The sequence below is a fragment of the Nestor notabilis genome, unplaced genomic scaffold (assembly GCF_000696875.1).
Source record: "Nestor notabilis isolate BGI_N333 unplaced genomic scaffold, ASM69687v1 scaffold30015, whole genome shotgun sequence".
Taxonomy (NCBI): Eukaryota; Metazoa; Chordata; class Aves; order Psittaciformes; family Psittacidae; genus Nestor; species Nestor notabilis.
This window is the reverse complement of record NW_009928384.1, coordinates 53,556-75,392: the sequence shown is the minus strand read 5'-3', so window position 1 is coordinate 75,392 and position 21,837 is coordinate 53,556. Positions and strand designations below refer to the sequence as shown.

At 41.1% G+C, this 21,837-nt stretch overlaps 1 protein-coding gene across 1 annotated transcript in view; it reads right to left on the bottom strand.

Moving 5' to 3' along the window:
- Nucleotides 1–2,821: 2,821 nt before the first annotated feature.
- PDE7B (phosphodiesterase 7B) overlaps nt 2,822–21,837 on the bottom strand; it is a gene marked incomplete at its 5' end in the record, with an annotated part of 32,560 nt that continues 13,544 nt past the window's right edge. Inside the window, 9 exons of the mRNA XM_010014481.1 lie at nt 2,822–3,583; nt 4,113–4,193; nt 7,007–7,103; nt 9,107–9,251; nt 10,306–10,397; nt 16,643–16,774; nt 18,264–18,364; nt 20,053–20,148; nt 20,712–20,775. Of these exons, the coding sequence (XP_010012783.1) occupies nt 3,366–3,583; nt 4,113–4,193; nt 7,007–7,103; nt 9,107–9,251; nt 10,306–10,397; nt 16,643–16,774; nt 18,264–18,364; nt 20,053–20,148; nt 20,712–20,775 (1,026 nt within the window). The remainder of the gene's footprint in view (nt 3,584–4,112; nt 4,194–7,006; nt 7,104–9,106; nt 9,252–10,305; nt 10,398–16,642; nt 16,775–18,263; nt 18,365–20,052; nt 20,149–20,711; nt 20,776–21,837) is intronic.

Below are 21,837 nucleotides of genomic sequence, written 5' to 3'. Positions count from 1 at the left end.
TCTGCTTTTAGAAGTTTTCTGCTTCTTTCCTTATATGAAAAACCTAACTAGGTTTAAAAACTTCAGAATATTTTAGTTGCACTGACCCAGTGAGAAAGAAAAATAATTTACAAGGGCTTTCTGTAAAGTGGCAAATAGGACTGGCAAGACAGAGATCTGTATTATCTTCGTGTTTTTCTATTATATGGCTCTAGCATTCTGTTGGCATCCTGAGAAGAAATCCCAGTACAGATATGTCCTCCAAACTAGAGAATACCAAATATGTATCACGACTGTATATATTGAGCACTGGTGCTGTTGGGTTGGCTGTATCGGGTAGGGTTTGGCTTCTACAGGAAATCAGGTGGTAACGTTCTGCATGAAAGATGCCAGTGAACCTGGCTGCCAGGCATCTGCTGCCAGTGCCTAACTTTTCAGCGCACCTGAGGCAAACTGGCCCAGACCCAAACTTGAGTAATGGGTTTGGCTCACAAGTACAGAAGCATTTCTGGAGCCACCCTGATCTTATTTCAAGCATTGCTTCGTTAGACAAGGTGATTGAAATCTAGCGTGTTCAATGCACCAAAAAAACCCACAACCTGCTCATTTCAAGAGCAGCTTTTCAAAGTTGGGAAGTTTTAACTTGGTAAGAGCAGACTTGTAAAGGATCCTGTAGGCTCTAATTACAGGTCTTGGTTTTATTGTAGCTATAACAGAACTTCATTTCTATCTAAGCTTTTTCTGTTGGGCCTATTTTCTGGAAGCTTCTCAGAAACAGCTCAACATCTGTCAAGAGCTTTTTATGCTGCCAGACACTGGTTTGTTTAACGAAACTTCAGAAGGTTTAAAAAAGAAAATGGCTTCAATTTCTCAGTAAAAAGACAAAACAAGGGAAATTACATCCTTTTGTATGTACTTAAGTGCTTCTAAGCAGCATTTTATACTCCTTGCATATCATCCTAATAATTGTCCTGAGTCTATCAGGAGAAGGAAAGATACACATACAAAGCTGCAAAGTGGCAATGTTCCCACCCCCACCATCAGGTGGTTAAAAAGACATTTATGCCCTGTAGTTCGAAATAATTTTATTCTACTACAACTCCGCCCCTTTGCTTGGTATGGTACTTCTAATATGTGAGTCCCATTTAGAAGAGGGAGGAAGAAGAATGTTTTCTACTGCTGACAGCTCACAGAACAGTAGGGAAAAAAAACATCGTTCTTAGGATGCTTTGTGTTCTCACAGTGACTTCCACCTTCCTGCTTCACTGGGTTTCAGACTCTTTCTCTAAAGATACATGGCCAATGAATTAGTAGAGTAAAACATCCTTTACTAAAACTTACTTATGCTTTTTATTTTCCTTTAAACTTATCAGTCACCTTATAAGCACTTTGTCTAATCAGGTCAATATCCCCTGTAACTGAGAAAAATTCTATTCTGCCTCCTCTTGCATGCCTATGAGTAAATACTAATTTTCTCAAACACCAACTTAAATAGCTCTTTCTTTGTTGGTCTCTACCAGTTATTCACATCCAAACATGATTATATGGCTGTATCTGCTAGTTCTTTTGGAAAACAGCTATATAGATTTGATGTACTGGGGCTTTAAACCACCACTATACTTTACCTGAATGTAATTAATTTTTCTGGGGGCAGAGGAGAAGGGGATAATTGCTTTGGTGGAATGCAGTAATGGCTGGTAATACAATCTCACTGAAATGATGAAAGCTTAAGTAAAGTTTTATAAAGACTATCCCAACTGACATTGTTCATGGCATAGATAAGGCCATGGATCTTTCGCAAGCACAAGACTGTAGAAAATTCCTCAGCTGCTATAATCATTAAAAGAGTTTTTCTTAATACTCAGACTACAAGATATTTTTTCTCTTCATTGAGTGAGACCGATCTAAAAGTCAGTTGAAGTGGTTTTTTTTTAAATGAAAATAAAAATACAAATGCATTTTGATGCTGGATATTTAAGGAGAGAATGTGGGGAAACATTTCTGAAGAAAACAACTGGACTCCAAGACTATCAGACTGCCGTGCTTTGTAGATCACTAAGCTGTTTAATAAAAATTCACACTCTTGAATAAATGATGATCAGGCTGAACTGTCAAATTATGTGGTGGTGTTGTGGGTTTGTTTAACTTAAAACTACAGGCTCTGTGAAGCTTTTGCCTAGACCAAATGTGCAAGGTGCCATGGATTAACAACACTGACCCATATGGAATGTGTTTGAAGTTTTCAAGAAGTTATCCTGCCAGACTTCATTCCTTAATGACCTTTGATACACCTTGGGTAGTGGAAAGGCAGTTCAGAATCATATTTTGTGATCATATGATTTTGGCAGCTATCAGAAGATGAAGGATGCTAGAAGTTAAGGCTTTTATCCACAAACAATGGTGTATATTAATAAACTCTATACCATATTTACAAATGCTTTCTCTTGTATTAAAACTAACAGTATTCTGTTCACAGTGCCAATGTTTTTACAGGTAGCAATCCCACAGTACTCCAGTATTTTGGCATGGGAATCAGTAGCGCTTTGTATTTACAGAAAATGTACACATATGAATATAAACATGTTACTTGAAACAGTACTCAAAAGATAGATCTGTTTGTGTTTCAAAGGTTTAGACTGTACAACACCTTCCCTTTTGGCTGCGAGGGAATACTGTTCCTTGCAACGAGAAGATGCCTGTCTTTTATCCAAAGTGGCATAAAAATGATTACCAAAATGAGCCTTGTTGCACTGGAGTTGTGTATATGGAGAGTAACTTCAGTCCAAGGTTTATAGATCTGTTGTTTAGTGCACAGAATACAAAAGTTAAAAAGGTTTTTGTTTTAATTACTAAAATAACCAGACTCTCTCTGCCCTCTGCGAGCGCTGTCTCACTCAGCCAGTGTCCTCTGGATGCTCAAGATGCTGGTGGTTTAATGTGCAGCCCAGCTGCCAGCTTGGAAAGCGTACGGTACTCTGGGCCTATATACATATGTCACAGTATGACTCGTGGTAAATGACTATATAACCAAGAGTGCCTCTAGCTCCCCTGTTCTCTCAGGAATCTTCCCTGCTTCGTGGCAGCCATAACTGGCCTGGCTTTCAGTACTGCTGACTGGGACTCTGCATTCAGGCAGTTCATGATCAGAAGTGACGAATGGCATCAGGCATGCACAGAATGAAAAGAGGGGAGAGGAACGTGAAGGAGATCCAGAAGTGAACCCAGCAGAACCGTGGGCTTGTTCACAATAACCCTTACAGCTTCTGCTTTGCCATTTCTTCCCTTTCCATGGTCTTGACAACAGGCTCCTAGCTCCCCAGGATTTTGTTTGCTGCTGTGATCAAGACAGAGATAGCAGTGCTATAAGGAAAAGTGCAAAGCTGCCACTAAGGAGTCTCTTCTTCATTTAAAGTCTGTTCTTGGCTGCCAGTCACTTGACCTGAGTGGTCATTGCTCCTACTACTGCTGTGCTGCTTGTGGAGTAAACTCCTCCAGTTGGCCTTGTTCCTCCTGAGATGGTTTAGCATGTTTTCAGACAGGGGGGTATCGCCTGTAAACTGGGCCCACCTTTCGAAGAGTGGCTCTACAATGTATGTCATGAACCCTGGGGAAACACACAAAGGACAGCAGGTGAAGAACAAATTCATGCCATGAGTGCACTGCCCCACAGAATGTCTCAAGAGGATACAGCAATGTAAGTGGTAAGAGCCCTGACTAGACATAACAAGCAACCATCAGTTCCTTGTGAGATGCACAGCTTTTGACCAGCGCATATGACAAGATGTGGCTCTACGTGTATGTGTAACAATACAGTCTATGACAGACAGCATCCTTCTCTGAGAAGATTTCAGACTAGAAAGTAACCAATACTGACACACTGGCTTCAATTTTTCTTCACAAATATTAGAATGGTCCCCGTTTTCCCTATGCAATGACTCCTTTGTCTTTCAATCGTGTATTTGGCTTGGGTAAGGTTTCTTTTTGAACATTTTGTTTAGAATGTGAATTGTGACTCTTACGGTACCTGCAGTTCTTATTGTTAAGACAACTAGACAGTGGGAAGTTTCTCTTTGAGCTTGTGCCATACTAAGATGAGGTAAACATGGAGAGAAAAAAATGAAACTAATACTTACCGATCTGTATGCTTGGTATTGTATCCTTTTGTTGATTACAAAGGGGGCTTATTTCCAGTTCAAATTTTTGTTCCAGGTCACCTGCAAGAAAGAAGAAGAGAAGATAAATTTCTGCCACTTACATCTCTTCTCCATGCCTATACCAGATACTTAGAGTGGCTGCAACTGTGTGGATTTGAGCAGCCGGAATCTTCCATCAATGACAACTACGTTAAATGTCTAAGTACCTTTATTTTTTTTTACTTTTTCTTTTTAGGTCTCAGAGAAACTGAGTATCCATACAAAGAAAAGTCTTTCTAAGGAAAGACGACTTCTGAATGAACATTAAAGCCACTGCTGGCAGCCCATGTGTGTGAGCACACTAACAAATAAGGGCCAGACCATTGGCCTAGGCAACTTGTGTTTATGTGTCGAGCTATGGAATTCAAGTTATAAATGTGGAAAAAGGATGAAATTACAAGTTTGTCTTACTATTGTAGTATACCTGGGTATCAGGGTTACGCCTGTGCTGTTGCATAGTTTTGACTTAAATTCTATTGTGCTTACTCAGGTTCTATAGCCCTATATAAAATACCATGTGCACTTTTAAGCCTTGCCTTTCCTCTCTCTGCAACATTCAATTTCTTCTTAAATGTGAGGGGAATGTTTTCAATTAGATATTTAGAAAATTTCAGGGGAACACTTCTAGCTTCCCAAACAATCAAAAGCAACAATTCAGCAAAACTGAGACAAAATAACCGTTCGTCATGCTTCCAAATGTGCAGTTCAACTGTCTTCCTTTTCTCCTCTAAAAATATTTGACTGAAAAAAAATTGTCTCCACTCCAGTGGACACAGAACTGCAGTGATGTCCCCTCTATAAGTATTCCGAGTTGAAAATGGTTGACCTGTCTGGCTCAAAGTGTATCTATATATCCTTGTCTTTGACAAGTCATTTAATTGACAAGAGTAAGGTTTTTCCTTTGCATGGTAAGAATTTAAATGATGGTCAATTTTCTTATGCTTCAAATTGCTATAAAAGTCACTGCACAAATTAGTTGCTGTGAACTTTCACGCTGGGGAAAGCCTTCCAAGCAATTTTAAATCCTCACCAGAGAAACTGATCATCACTGTTGCTTAAATATCAGCCATCTTCTTGAAACGTGTTTCTTGCCAGTTCCAGTTATATATAAACAAACCAAGTTGCGTTACTTACCTCATGTTCCTAATTGACTTTTAAAGTATCTGAGAACAAGCTAAAGTATTTTTCTAGGAAAGGTTCATGTTAGGAGCTGCTGTAGGCATCAGGTGCTCCCTGGCATGTACCTCAGTTGTGTATTTTATTTGCTAATACAGGCAGTGTAGATGCACTAGATGACTGGAAGATCAGGATCTGAATCGCTTTTAAAATGGCATTAGAAATGTTTGATATGAAAGATGTTAAAACTTTGTATGCCTTACAGGAGGAAGATTTAACAAGGCACTAATTGTGGTATTATCTGCCCCATCTATAGTTAAAACATAAGTGCTATGGTTTTCAGATCTTTAACTTGGTGACCAAAAGCCCAGCACTGTTTGTAAGGGGGTAGAGAGTCTACAGTAACATTTTAAAGTGGTATCTAAATACATGCTAGTTAACAGTGGTTTTGTATCACTTACCAGGATTATCCAGCCACCAGTGATAGTCAGACCACAGTTTCTGTATATTCTCCCATATGAAATTCTTTTTCTCTCTGCTATGCTTCTAACTGGTCTCATATGCTCCAGTGTCCCCTTTAGGAGGTATATTATATTTTAGATATTATACCAATAAATCTTGAGTCCTGGGGAAAAACCTGTTTGTAAGAATTGGGAGTGCTGCCTTTCTCAGCATGGTCCCTCAACACACTCAAGGTGAGGTATTGCACAGATGGGGCCTTGTCCTCATGAGCTGGATATTGATTATACCTTGATTATACACCTGACTAAATAAACCTGCATCTGGCAAGTTGCTTATGTTGCTTCAAAAGCATCAAAGGCAAAGACATTTCACCAGCCTAAACTGACACGGGCTGAAAATTAACTTGCTGACCTATTTGTCCTTGTTATGGACTAACTGTACCAGGTACCAGCATTGATGTGGCTTAATTTTGTACTGCAGAATTTTAAATGAACTGAGAACTTCATTGTGTGCTCTTCCAACGTATGTGCCACTTGCCTTTGGCTCTCAGGATGCTCCAAACAAAGAATTTAGCAGTGATTAAACTCTGCTGCGCCCTGTGTTGTAGCACAGCATGACCTTGCCTATGCACATAGAGCCAAATGGTGTAATTACTGTGTTTCAAAAATATCCCTGCCTGACTGCGCTGTCTGCAGGAGTTTGAAAACATTTGCAATAGGTCCTAGCCGAGCTTTGGCTTGTCTGCTTTGGCCCTTTCAACAGCGCGCTGGGAAGCGCGTTTGAACCCTTTCTCTGCATTCAGGCAGAAGAATGTGTCATACTGGGGAAACAGCGAGGGTAAGGCTCCCATCAGAGCTGTGGTAGGAGCATGAAAAGCGAGATAAAACATGGTGGACAGCAGCAGGATGTCGGTGCAGTGTAGCCCTGGTGCTGTTTCAGCTCAGAAACACTAATGGTGATGGGAGGGTTCTCAGAGAAGAATCCAGCCGTGGGCTCTCTAGCTGAATTCAAGCACTGAGGCACAGCAGAGCCCTCCCTCCCGCCCGGCACTGCTACAGGATCAGTGAGGGCAAAGAAATACTTGCTGCTCTTCTACCTCTTCCCACTTCTAAAATGAGGCAGTTTCTCTTCCGACAGCTTGTTCTTGAGAGACATCTGAAGGCAAACAGGGTAGGCTGAATGCTACCTCTGCCTCGCCACACAAAAAGCCTGGCAGGCCGAGGAGAAAGGTGACTGCCACGCGTGAAGGGGCTGACCTTGCCGATAAAACTCTTCGCAGACCCGCTCGCTCCACTGTTTGCTCAGATCCCAGAGCCGGCAAGGGTTGCAAATGTCAGCGCACTTGAGCGCAATCTGAAAGCAAAGAAGACAGATTAGCGGTGAGGAAAGAGGTTATTGTCCAGCAGTGCTTCAGCAGTCAATCTGCAGTCATGAAACTCCCAGGCCTCACCAGCAACGTTGGGAAGGGTTAAGATCACCTTTTAGAGACTCAGCCTCACACAAATATGCTTTTTGAGGAAAAAGCATTTATTTAAGCCGCAAACAAAACTTTCATTCAGCCCTCTGCTTTACTGTAGTGAGAACAAGAGGAGGGCCACATTCCAAAGCCGCAAAGTGTTGCGGATATTCCTTGCAAGAAATAAGCCAACAAAAGCCTCAGGCCGGCTCCTGCTGACTGCCTGGCTCAGTACCTATGGCTGATGACAAGGAAGGGAAGAGCCAAGTTGGTGTATCTGGGCATCATTTCTCTGTGGTCTCAGTAAGTGACCTTGCATCTCACTTCAATTACACTTCATCTTAATGTCTGCGTATTTCTGTTTACAAAAGGAAGCACAGGGCTCTGTGCACTGCCCCTGGCTTGGTTTCACTTAGTTAACTAGCACTTTTAAGTGCTTTGCAGGGGAATTAAAGAGTACAGGAGGGCAAGAGGTTTTTAAAATCAAGTAACTGCTTCAGAAAAGTAAACCATGTAAGAGAGTGTCTTACTGCCTAAGAACAAGATGTCATGTGCCTCATTTCTTCAGAGACTGAACGCAGTTGGTTACCCTGACAGAGGTCAGAAATCATTCTGGCACCCAAGAGAAAACCAAAAGAAGTATCTCCTGTATAAATTCAGACCTGGAAACTGGAGGAGGGAAGTGTCCAAGTCACTTTTTTCTGTGGATTAAACTGATTAGCCTTAATGTTACTGTCACTAGGGCCTTTACTGTCACAAGGACCTTTCAAACATTCTTTAATTTATCCTGATCAATCAACATTTTTGGATTTCTTTTTTCTTTTCTTCACAACTAATCCACTCAATAAGTGAATCTCACCATGTCTGTGCCCTAGTTTCTATCTTCAAGAAAGCACGTAAGAAACTTTCTGCCGTAGTTGAGATCTGTAATCCCTCTGCATTTGGCATTTGCACAGCTTTCTTGCCTAATCTATCCAGAAATATGATATGCCCATTATCCTGCCCTGCATAGTCCATGCAGAAACCTGACAGAAGACCGTGTTTGACGGAGGACAGGTGAGCAGATTGCTACATTTCCCATGCTGCAAGAGGTGGAAGAATTAACAGATCAGCACTTCTTTCCTTGCAATTGACACCTTTCCTGTAACCTTGACAAACATGTAAATGTTTGTTTTATAAATTATCATGATTACTTAAACTCCTTTATGTATTTACGAGTGAAATTAATGCTTTAGAGAACCATGTATATGCAGCTATTTTAGCCAAAATAATGCTTTAATAGGTAAAGATTTATTCTGAAGAGCCCGTTAATGATCACAGCTTAACTGGAAGAACAAGCCTGAATCTATTTGATTTCTGAATAAAGCATGGTTTCTTCATTAGCTAGGTAGGTCCACTGGAGAAGCACCTGCTGCCATGGCAACAGCTGTCTCTGCAGAGGCAGCTTCCAAGCATCCATCCCAGGAACAGGGTTGGGCATGTGGTGCCAGGCTGTCTTGGAGAGAACACCAAGAAGGGGGCTCTCCTGCACAGTGGCAGCAAATAACACCGGTGAAGTGGTGTCCACAGAAGAGAGAATATGACTGAAGCATTATCTGGCAAGAGAAACAGTGGTCTGGAAATAAAATAGTTAATAGCTTATCTTCGTTTCCCATCAATTGACACTCTCCTCTATCTGTGCATGCACAGCTTTTTATGGAAGAAAATTACATAAGGAAGTACTGAAGGCGCCTTATGCTTGCCTGACATGCCAGGTGGCAGAAGGGAAGTGTTTATGGTGATAGGTAAGGAGATGCTGATGTCCAGACACACTATTGTATCACTATTCTAACACATAGTAGGAGATACTGTGACTTGAGAAATTAATAAAACACAAGAGTAGAAAAATTTTTGACGTTACCTGAAGCATAAAATGTCTGTCTTGAGCATCCTCCAGCCTCAAATCCTGATTGTCAAGGTGAGATTTCAGACGGAGCAGAAACTCATTCTGCCTGTTGATGTCTGTTGCCAAGATCAGGGAGCCCAACTGCTGCTCGATGTCCTGTCTGGAATTAAGGAAAATAAGCCCCTTCAATTACCAAACCACTGAACATTAATAGCTCAAAACAATCTGCTACAAATCAGAGCTAGCATGAAACTTCTCTTTCTTTATGGATCTGTTTGGTCAGTCTCTGCAGGGGTTGGCAGGGTACGACTGATCTAGCTGCCTAAATGGGTTCGGAAGGAATAGAAAAACTCCTGTTAGCATAGGTGGTTCTGAAAGCTTCTGAAAAGTCCTGGAAAAGTGAAAAAACCCAAACCACAGAAATACCCCCAACAAAACCAAAACAACAGCATAATGCATCCAGAAAAATGGTCACAGCTGCTCAGAGCTAGGTGGTGAATACTGCAGCTTTGAAGTTGCAGTTGAAGTTGCAGTTGAAGTTGTGAAGGACTAGACTGAAGTCCTTTAAAGTATGACTGAAGCTGTTGGTCTGGTGCAAAGGATTTCTGGAGGGATATGGAGCTTATCGCTTGTCTATATTCTCATTAAGGTCACCTATGATTAAAATTTAGTATTGCAGGTTGTTCACTGGCTCAGTCTCTACTCCTAACACTGCACAAAACCAGCAGGTAAAAAGTTAGCATCAACATGGCCAAAGTGCACATGCTGCTGTTTTTTTTTTCCTTCACGTGAAAAGATGGTGAAGACTGAACCACACCTCCTCAGTCAGGTGTGGAAGTCCTGAGCAGCCCCAATGCTACTCGACCAACTGCTTTGTTCTTCTATTTCATGTTTTTTAATCCTTAAACTTTTCCATAATTGGCTGGTGCTACCTAAAATGAAAAATACCAACAATGGGCCTGAAATGGTCCATTCCTGATGTGACTCCTGGTGTTCCTTGCCCTGACAGTGGCAATTCCTGTGCTGCAGAAGTGGCGAGGTCTTAGAATATACTGCTGCTGTATAACCTTGTCTCAGGATTTCTTACTGACACCAAGAGAGGGCAGGAAGTTCAGCCTACTCTGAAGCCTGGGCCTCTGCCAGTGTCCTTCTAAGAAGAGTAAAGGAAGCTACGGGCTAGTTTCAGTGATGCAATTCCTCCAGTGGACACTTACGTCACCTCCTTGGGCAGATGCGCGAGAAGCCGTGACTCTCGAAGCATGCCTATCGTAGACCGCCAGTGATGATTTTCTAGAACTGAAACATTCTATGGAGGAATAAAAGGAATAAATGCAAGGATCAGGCAGGTATCCATGGTACAGATACAGATTTGCAGTATCACACAATGCCTAGAGCTGGTTGGAAGTGCTGAACATGAGCCTGAAATGTGTGCTTTTTAGCCACCTTTTGGACTTGAGGAACTGGTCTGGATTTCTACAGTTAAGGACCTTGTGCTTCCAGGTTTCCTAGCTAAAGTCAGCCCTAGAGTTCAGTTTTTGAGTCCTGCTGTGAACAGAGGAGCTAATCTCATTTGAGTGGGAGGTAGCTTGCATTCTAACAGATTTATTAACAAACTAATTAAAGTGCGAAATCATATTTTTACCTCCTGCTGATCCCAGGTTGACTTCTCAGCTTCTAGAGTTTGAATGAAGAGTGGACAAGAAAAAGAAAACTAAATTGCCAAACTTCCCTTGGAATCAGGGAACTGGAAGCTGTCTGCAGCTGCTGAGTGAAAGCATGAAGAGTATCAGTATCACTGAGCATCTGCAGGCTTCAGCAGCTTAGTCTGCAATAAATTTTGAGTCCTTTTAGTTGTTTGCTTCCAACTAAGTGGAACCAAAGCTAGGTCAGAAAAAATTCCTAGGGAACAGAAACCCAGATTTCTAAGTTGTCTGTAAATTACAACAAATTGGGTATCTTGTGTCTGACGACTTTATATCACTATCCTAACACACAATACATCTGCCAATCATCATGAATACATCTGCCAATCATCACGCGTTAACTTCACAGAATACTTCCTACCACTGAACGCCTCAGAAACATCACATGTTCCAAAACCCCTAACACAATTGTAACTCACAAAAGCATCTGCTTGCTGCAGAGAACTGGCCCAGTGGAACACCCCTCCTGTGAATGGCAGAGTCCTCAAAGATCCACAAAGCGCCCAGCGTGACTGAGATGACTGCCACCTAGCAATAGGGATACTCTCAGGGAAGTTGTGGCATCTGATCCCTGTTTTGGGCAGTTCATGGCTTTTGCAGTAGACGAGCACTGGATTAAAAAACCCCAAACACAATCAAACCTTTTGGGCAGGTAGCAGAGAAAGGACTCCACCCCTGTCCCTGCCAGCTGGGAAACTAGAGCCAGAATCCCTCTCTCTGGCCACTGTTAATCTCTGGCTCCCTTCTGCAGAGTCCCACAGCGCTGCGGTGTAGCTGCGGTAGTACTGCCTTTCCTGTTGGACGTGATGCACAGCTTCCACTTCTCTAAGAAGGACTGAACAGTATTTTCTCCTTAAGGCTTTCCCACCCTCCTTTGTAATTTGGTCAGAGATGGTGACTGTTGGAGCACTAAACACTGCCAGCAAACCAGATCCAATCTGGATTTTGATCATCTTGTCAGTATTTTTCTTGAAATTTCATGCTCAAAATTAGCACAAAGGAGAGACCAAGGCGAGAGCACAAACTGGATTGATTTCTTATGACGATATTTTCTGCAGTACGTTCTGTTGCTTTTGATTTCATACAATCGCTGATAGGTTGCCTTTGTGTGTGTGTTTGGGTTTTGTTTGTTTGTTTTTGTTTGTTTCCCTAACAGAAATAATGGATACTGGGGGGGGGGAAAACAAAACCAACCTCAAAACTTCACAAACATGCAAAGATTAAGTCCTTCTCCTTGGAAGAGCTGAAAGACTCAGAACTCAGGATCAGCTGTGCAGTATCTAAATTACTTTTGACAGCAATTTTGCTCATCAGCCAACTTAAATATCCCTTGTCTCTTTTTGCCTAAGTACATCAGGATGGACTTTTGCAACCCTACACACTGACCAAGAAAAATAAGAGACTGTAATAGGACAAAACAACTTTTTTGCTTCTTTCACCTTCCCAGTGGAGCTGAATCCTGCTCCCAACAGTCACCCTAAGGCCACAGGCTACCTACCATCTTCCGACCCTAATGTAAATCAGACATATTCTGCCTGACTGTCAGCTTTGGTTTTTGGGAAGCCTTACACTTGTTTAAGACAGTGCCTGTGTGCATCCACAGAGGGTAATCCCCCAGTCTCACTGCACCCTTGAAACATCCTGAGTGGGAGATACCCTCAGAGCACCCTGTGCCCCCACATTCTGTCCAGCACAGCAGTGTTCCTTGCTGGGAGGGAATGCTTCAGCAGCACCTACCTCCACCAGGGAATTGCCTTTCATGGATTCTGTTGCTCTTTGGCCATGCTGAAGGCCGGCCAGAACAGGGCTGAGTGTGTAGGCATCCAAGAAATTTCTTGTATCCAACTAATAATTACTCAAAAGAAAAAGCAAACTCAGGCATCCATCTCAGAGTATGTCAAATTCTGTAAGTTTCTGCTCTTTGCCTGCTGCTATAGGGAGAACTTAAACTAAAGCTGCTGCACTGTCCAGTGGAGGAGAGAAAAAGAAAGGTCAAGTTAACAAGCAACAACTGAGCATGAAGTCATATGACTCCCTCTTAAATGCAAGCAGCCAGAATCCCTGGAGCTGCTGCCAATAATTGGTAGAGTCAGCTATTCCACCTAGGAACACTCTACTGCCTTATTAAGACTAATTGCCATGAGCTAACTGATTGCCTAGGCTGGTGGGGAGATAACTCATACCGGGAAAAGCCTATGTGCCAGCCTGCAGATTAGGGTTCTAAGGTCTGCTTCCCCATACTTCTATTTTTTTTAAAACTGAGTAACTCAGGCCTGTTTTAAAGGCTGCATACTAGTAAGCCTGTGTCACATCTACTGCTTAAAACTACTGGATTGCTATAACACAAGGCTTCAGGACTGTGATGAAAAAATACTGGGTTTTTTTACTTAGACCATCACATAACCTCCAATCTGTGCTTTTCCCTGAGCCACTCAAACCACCACACTTACATATTTGGAAAAGACTAATAACTTGAAGAGAAGACTTTCTATTTTTTAGGTGCAGAGAAGACTTCCATTTCAATTCAGAGTGGAAGGGAATCTAAATTTCTCTCAATCTGGTCATCTATTCTTAGTCATTGAGCAGTTGGATTAGCTACACAATGTTAAATCCCTGAAAATGATACATTAATTAGAAATGGTGCTTTTAAGGAAAACTGCAAATGCCAAGAACAGATTTTAAGACCACAGAGACCTAAGACAATGATTATCAAGCAAGAATAAAACTTTTATTTTTCATTTTAATGGCCAATGAAAGTTAGAAGCAAAGTCTGCATCTCATATCAAGGAATGCTAATTGTGTTTCTCACAGAAGAAATAAGTGACCTCCAGATCCCTACTGTCACCTACTAAACTCTCAGCTGTCTTTGTAATGCTGGAAACTTGAATAAGGCACTTTTATTTCTGTGGAAAACTATGGTTCCTCACATACAATGGACTCTCGTGAAAACTGTCCTAGTCAAGAAAATGTCTGTTAGTTTGAAAATAAATACTGAAAGTTCTGAACCCCTTGGTTCCTGAAACACGATTCTCCTCATAAAGGTCTTCAGAAGGTTTCCAACTCCTTCCTAGTAGCTGGTGCAGTGCTGTGTTTTGGCTTTAGTCTCAGAACAATGCTGATAACACACTGGTGTTTTAGTTGTTTCTAAGTAAGGCTCACACCGATCAAGGACTTTTCAGTCTCATGCTCTGCCAGTGAGGAGGGGCACAAGAAGCCAGGAGGAGGCAGAGACAGGACACCTGACCCAAACTAGCCAAAGGGGTATTCCATACCATAGCACATCACGCCCAGTATATAAACTGGGGGGAGTTACCCGAGGGCCCAGATCGCTGCTCAGGTCGGGCTGGGTATCAGTCAGCAGATGGTGAGCAATTGTATTGTGCATCACTTGTGCTTGTTGTTTTCTTTTCCCTTCCCTTTTTAGTTTATGTTCTCTCCCCTTGTTATTTCCCTTACCATTATTATTATTAGTCGTAGTAGTAGCTTTATATTATACTTTAGTTATTGGACTGTTCTTATCTCAATCTGTGGGGTTTACATTCCTTCAGTTCTCCTCCCCATCCTGCCTGGTGGTGAGGGGACAAACAGGGGTTGAGCAAGAGGCTGCGTGGTGCTGAGTTACCGGCTGGGCATAAACCATCACACCTCATTTTGCAAAACCTTTTTTCCCAGATATAAATGTAAAGTTCTAGTTTAAATGTACAAACCAGCACAAGCAAAGAGACACCATAAACAGATAACCTCTAGTCTCAGTTACTACTGTCTCAGTGACAGAAGTCTGTCAGCTGTGTTTAAACTTACTTTTGTTTAATCATTTTTCTGATTAGTCCCAGCAGTTCTGTGGCTCTGCTACTTAAAACCCAAAAATGCTAGAACTTTTTTGTTTCTGTTTCAAGCACATGTTAAAGCACTAATATTGAGAAGAATATAATTTATTGTTTTAAAGACTATTCACTGAATCTAAATTTTCGACTAGTAACATTTTCAGCTGAACTTTTTCCAGCATTGTTATTTTTACTGGCACCCATTTACTGCATACTACTAAAATCTTCAGAAACAATCTGGGATCAATCTCAGATAAAATAAGTCAAACTTACCAGTGATTGTCCCTAAACAGGATACTTAGCAGTCACATTTGCTGTTGAAAGATTGCATTTTCTGTATTGTCACTGCCTTTCTAACCAACATTTGAAAGTATATTCAAGCCCAGTCAGCTAAGCAGAAACCACCTTTCCGAGATAGTAATATTTTAGCTACATTTCTTTCACAGTAGTCTGAATTTTCATCCTTGTTATATATTAGTGTTTCCCACTATTAATTTGAGAGGAGTTGTTTACACAACAAAAGGACCAGGGTTTTTGTGGAACGGCTCTACCCACTCCTCTTCCGAGGACCCTTAACATAACCTTGCCAAAGTCCCCTGGCTTAGTCTCTGGCTTTTCTCCCTCCCCTGTCAGCTGGCCTGACACTTAGAAAAGACTGGAGCAAAATGCACCAGACACATACAGGTATGAATTCATAAGCTGCACCAACTTGTGACAAGTCACAAAGTTTTAAGTGTCTGAGCACCACTATGCCCTGGCTGGGGCTCCCATTGTATAGCCCACTCCCTTATCTCAGGGCAGGATAGCTGCATTTCTTATCGGAAAACCCAAATGTTGCTCGAGTAGGGAAAAACAAGAGAGAACCTCTTTTCAAGCCATAAGCACATCACAGCAAACTCTCAATTTCTTAAGTATGTGTAAAAAGATACAGAACTATTAGTGAGTCTTCAGTTAGATTCATTTTAAACTTGGGATACCCTGCTTCTGACATCCTCTTACAAGGGATGAAGCTGACTCTTCAAAGGCTCGAAATCAATACCACCTCCATTTATTAGCTATGAATTACAATCAGTACAACCAAAATGATTTATGGCATTGCTCCAGCCTGTATATGTAAGTATAACGTATAGAATAGAGGTTTATACATAGTAATGTATACATGCATGCAAAGATTATACACATAGGACAGCTGTAGATAAAATCCAGAGCTACAGTGATTGCCATAGGCCAGAACTACAAATATACTCAAAAAGGACCACAAAAATCAGGGCAGGATGGGTTCATTGGTAGTTACTGAGCAAGAGGGTCTCTGTGTTTGTTTCAGGAAGTCTTCTTCCCGTGTTTGCCCGAGCTGGGAGAATATCCAGGTGGAGGATATACCAATCTATACTTATGCCAGGCCTATGTTTCTCTCCGAGATCTTTTACTGGCTGCTGTTAGAAACAGGATGCTGGTCTAGACAGCCTGTGGTGTGACTTGGTGTCTGTTTTTAAGTTCTTTCTTTGTATCTCTAGGCACACTAGTGTCACTAGCTACAATTTTCCCTTTGGTTTCCTCTATCCTCTTTTTTCTTTTTTTTTTTAAACTGCAGTATTCATTAAGTGTTTAATTTTACTAGAGCCACATGAAGCAAGTTTCTTTTGATGCAAGGCCAATTTAGAACATGCCTGCTGCTTACTTGCTCACTGAAGGAAGATGAAATACAAATTGTCTCACTATGATTTTAAATCTCTTACCCACAGTTCCTTACCCAGATGATCTACAGAAGAAATAACCTAGGCAACCAACTTGGCTTAAACATCCTCAACAAAATCTGACATTTCTACCTTTTCTCATGTGTATCAGCTCTGTTGTAAGAAGGACACCCAGTGAGGAGCTTAACTGAAATTGTCCAGGTTCTGAAGTGCAGGTTGACTTGATCAACATCCCCCCGCCACCAGATTTTGGCATTAAAGTTCACTGCAAATTGCTTAGACTCTCCTTGACATCATTTCACGTATTATCAACTTGATGAGCAGTTTTACCTGGTACAGGCTGGCAAGGTGGTGTTTAGTTTTAATCAGAAAGGGTTGGTTGACCCCCGGATGATCCACGTCATGGGCTGCAGCAGCCAGCAGTCCAAGCATGATGTCCGATGGGGTGAGGAAGTTGGCAAGCTGAATCACACACATTAATCACAACAAGAACATGAACAGCAAACACCTTTTTTTTCCCCTTCTGGCAAATAAGCCAATCAGCTGACGTGATGGCATTGCTCAGTTTTGTAGGCTTTTGTACACAAATGTCAAATATTTAATAAATTTTGTGAACAACATTTTAAAGGTGACTGTTGAACAAACATCTATAAAGATATCAGACTGTATTACTCGTATTTTATTACAGTTTGTATTTCTTATCTCCTTGTCATTCATGGCATTATAGGGATAGTTGTTACAGAAGTACCTGAGCATAGTCTAAAAGCTTCAGTTTAAAAAAGTAAGTATTCTAGCAGGCTGGCATACGTTAGCATACATGATAAGAGCTGTGCCTCATACAGTGTTTAGTAATACCAGCAATACATCAGGCTTAATTTTTCTAGTGCAGCACTGTGTTGTAAAATGCAGTTTATGAACTTTTGAAATTTCAAACTTGGCTGTTAGCAACTTCAGTTCAAATATAGGTATTTTATTGGAACATAATTTAATTTTCTAGCTGCAGACATCCACATTTGAAAATCTGCCCAGATTTCTTTCTTTTATACCGTTTATCATTCAGAAGCAAATTTTGTTATCATTGGGGCAGAATAAAAAAAAGAAGTCTTGGCATTTTCTGTTTCTCAAGGTGATGTAGTTATTACCAGTATGCTGAGTCTGTAGAGAGTACAGCATCTTGAAATGAGAAATGAAGAGCAGTGTGGTATAGATCTGGATGTTGGCTGTCCGCCACACTTCTTGACAGAAGGCACTTGCAGATTTTGCAGGAGATGGAAATACAAGAAAGCTGGAGCCTGCTCCTGTCCTCACTTACCATTATTATATTCTGGCCTAACAATTTGCTAATTCTAGCAGAACTTCCTTTCACTTAAGTCAAGCCAGGAAAAATTAGCTATATTCTTACACTGTGGCTCAGCATTACAGTATTATAGTGCCTTCCAGTAACACATGAAGCAATGTCACACCCTCATGTTGTGAGGGCTTGCTGCAGCAGCCAGAAGCTGCTCTTCACTCATGCAGAGGATACCGTTGCAACAGATCTAGTCAAGGGACCGCTGTCCCCTCTTCAGGTGTTGCCCTGTCCAATTTTGTATTCTGAAATACTGATGTGAGAGGCTTATGCCCAGGGGTGACTGAGGCATAGGCACGCGTTGCCTTCTGCTGGCTTTGATGGGAGGACTGCAGCCACTGGTCTGGGGCTAATACACATGGTCATGCCAGCTCATTCAGCATCAGTTTGATACATCACCTGCATGATGCGAAGTGACTCTAGTAGCTTGTTTGAAATGTCTGCAGTCTGTAGCTGACTCTGCTATTGAGCTGTTGCTGACTTCAAGCCCGCAATCATTTTCTGCTATCTAAAAATAGCTCTTTTTTGTTTTTTCCCCCCAATCCTGGAGAAAAAACCTGAGAATTATCTGAAAGCAACATAAGCGTGAAAGGTTGTCATTACCTTGGGCTCCCTCAGATAGCAGTGCATAGCTTGTGTGACATCAGCAGCATGGACAGCATTGTGGTATGGGTTTTGGCTATGGTAATCTTCTTGAACCATAACTGGGAACCAAAACAGAAAACAAAGATCCTTTTGTCTGAATACCACGGCCACAAGTGGGAACTGGATTTAAAATACAATTTGAGGTTTTGCAGTCAACTGCCTAAGGAGTTTTTTCAAATAGCTGTAGCTTTCTTAGACTAGTGCTCTTATTGGGATACCTTTAGAGAAAAAATGCATGAAAGGATTTGTGAAACCCAAGGGGATACACTGGGTCTAGTTAATAAATCAACTCTTTCTTACCTTAGTGAAGGCTCTCATTCAGGAGTAAAATAAATAAGGAAGAGAGGCAAATTCACCCACAACGGAGTGTAATTATTTAGGCTGGTGTCGTAAGGGAGTAATATGTCATTAAGGCAGTACCACCTATTTTACAGCAGCAGGAGGTGAGGCCCTGACATCCTGGCATCATTTGTTATTTGAGTGACTAACTACAGTCAAAGTCATTCCTACATCCTCCAGGCAGAGAATCAAAAGATAGAGCATTGGTGTATTCAGAGAAAAATCCTGTGATAATTTTAGTCACATCTATGTGTTCATTTTAAAACACCACTCACTCATGTTTTGGTTTGCAGTGCTGGAACTGGTCCAGCTGGACAAGAAACACCAATCTTTTAACTCTCAGCTTTCACTTGTACAGAAAATCATTGAGGTGTGTGCTTCACACTCATCTGTTCCGTGGTGCAGTACCTGCACCATTAGGTAATCTTAGGGCAACAGCACATGAACACTGGAAGCTGCAGGTGATCTTGTGCAAAGCACTCTCCTAGACACTATCAAATTAATCAGAGAAAGGTAATCAGCAAATTTCCCATGGCACTCATCACCAGCATGGGGAATGCCAAGGTAAGTCCCAGCCTTCAGTTTGTTTCCAACTCCACAGGCATCTGAAGTTATAGTGGGTAATCCTTTAAATCCTGAGTACCACTAGCTCTAATTATCTGACTGTCCACTTCGTGGCTGCCCGCAGGAGTGACAAACAGCAGGGAGATTTTGTCTGTTTCCACACCGGAGGAATGCTTTCCAGAAGCAACAATTAGGCAGTCTTAAAGAAGAGACCCTGCCTTGGAAACTCCGCCTCACAGCCTAACAAACCAGCATTCAGCTGCATTCAAAACATGATGCAAAAAGTAATTGATTTTGGCCAATTTCTTCTTTTGGTTCACTGACAGCATGGGACTAATGTTTCAGTTGGCAGTAACAGCAGCAGGGGCTTTCATCAACACTATTCAGTGCAGACAGCTTGATATAATTTGTTAAATTTTGCACATAAGCTTTTAACTGCCCTGGGTCTCAGTGGTCTATTAGTCACTAACATAATTACACTGCACCACAATTATACTGTGCACGGGTAGGTTCTGCAATGTCTGTCTGTCTGTGTGGGCCTACTTGGCTGGCCACATCTCTGCCTGGCATACTTTTTTTTAAACCACCAGTGCAACTGTGGTACTGGGATGCTTTGGCCCAGTGCAGAGCCTTCTGAAGTCCTTCCATTGACTTAATAGGTACTGAACCAAGTACCTGAGTGCCTGTAAATTGTGTGTTAATATATATCACACAAATGTTTTACGGAAACATTTGCAACAACATCATGATTTTACACAGATACGGAGACCAAACCAGTGCCTTCTTTGATGCCCTACCTAAGCTGTAAACTGCATTTAAAGATGGGTTTGAGGTGAGCACTTACCTAAAAACCTGTGCAATGTAACCATGTCTAACTGGAAATGGTGAATAAGTCCATGCACGTTGAAGAGGTGACAAAGCAGTGTTACGAGACTGTTTCCTAAAAGCAGAGAGGAACAACTGTTAGATTCCCTTAAAATGTAGCTAAAAACCAAGCAAGAATCTTGGTAATTTTGTATTAGCTAGCTCTTATCACCTTAGTGATAACACACTCAAAAATGTCACTCTAAAGCTAATCAGAAGTAGATTATATAAATTGTTTCTGTATATAAACAAGATTTGATGGTATGGCTTTCTTGTCTCTACGTATCTTAAGATCACATTTGCTGATTATGGACATTGGGAGTTACTGACCAATGTATTCAACAGGTATATTTAAAGTACTTTTGGAATTTCCCAGGTAAAGGCAACTGAAACACCTCCTTTAAAAGGTGACCATAACAAATGCAGGAGATCAGATGAAGACAAAGCCACACTCTAAACATAATCCTATAGTACAGGAAAAGCCTGAAAATGTTCAAGGATATGATTTGAAGAGAAGTTGATTGTGTGTAACTTCTCTTCAGAAATCTAAACTGGAAATGGTTAGCAATTAATTAATTAGGGATTTTTAGAATAGTCACGTATGAGATGCTAAGATAAACATTTTTGAAAATTACTTACCATTTGTCAAGCGGTCAAACAAGAAAATGTCAAAATCCCACATTCCCACTTTGGACAGCATATGCTAGAAAAAACAAACAGGACAAGGCAAATGACTGGTATGTTAAACTGTAAAGCAGATTTAAATTATTATTCCACATTCCTCAATCACAGGATTGGTTGCTGCTACTCACAGCTTTTGTTCAGGAAAGCTATAGAGATGTACGTGAAATATCAGGCATCAGGAATCAAGTTTACCTCTACTGCATAAAAAAGCATATCATTTGCACTTCTAACTGAGGAGGTTTTGAACTTGACACTAAAAATACCTTCTAAATGGAGCCTAAAACACGGAATAAAATAAAACAAAACATTATGAAAATATTCTTTTTTACTGCACAATTTTTTATTGTTCTTTCATGTCCTCAGATCAATTCAATACAAATTCACTTAGGTTTTTGTTACAGTAAAACACAATCTTAGCTCTCACAGTGAATATGAATTAGATTTTGCTAAACAAACCAATACAGAGGAATAGCTTTTATAAATTTACATAAAGTGCTTCTGTGAAGCTCACTCAGCCATGCGTAAGAATCCATCATTATCACCATATAGTATGTTTTCACAGCTACATCAGTTCAGTCAAGAGACTGAGTCTGGACTAACTGTATGACCTACAATGCCATATGTGTGAGTGAAATGTGCATTCATTCCCATTGCTTAGTCTATATTCCAACCGGTTCTGGATTCTTAATTACTTTTTAACACCTGACACGTAATCTTCTCTTGCAGAGAGCAAGTATTGCATAGGCACACAATCCCAATGCCACCAACTGTGCAAGTTTTGTTAGAAAATACCATCCAAAGCAAGTATGAGAGCTGCAAAATATGAGAACTGTATTTTGATTATCTCAAAGTTCTTTACAGTGAATGTTCCTTGTTTCCTAGTCTTTGCCATTACAAAGAGCTATTCTGGGTTGCCTAATAGCTGGTCCATACCAGCTGAGAGACAGCTGTCTTGTTTCAAGTGGATGAACTAAATCCTGTGTCAAGGCTGCCCTCACTTAAATCAGTAACTCAGCCAGGGATCCTTCACCCTTTAGTAAATCCAGGTTATAATTTCAGTTGACAGAATCTGAAAATGCTG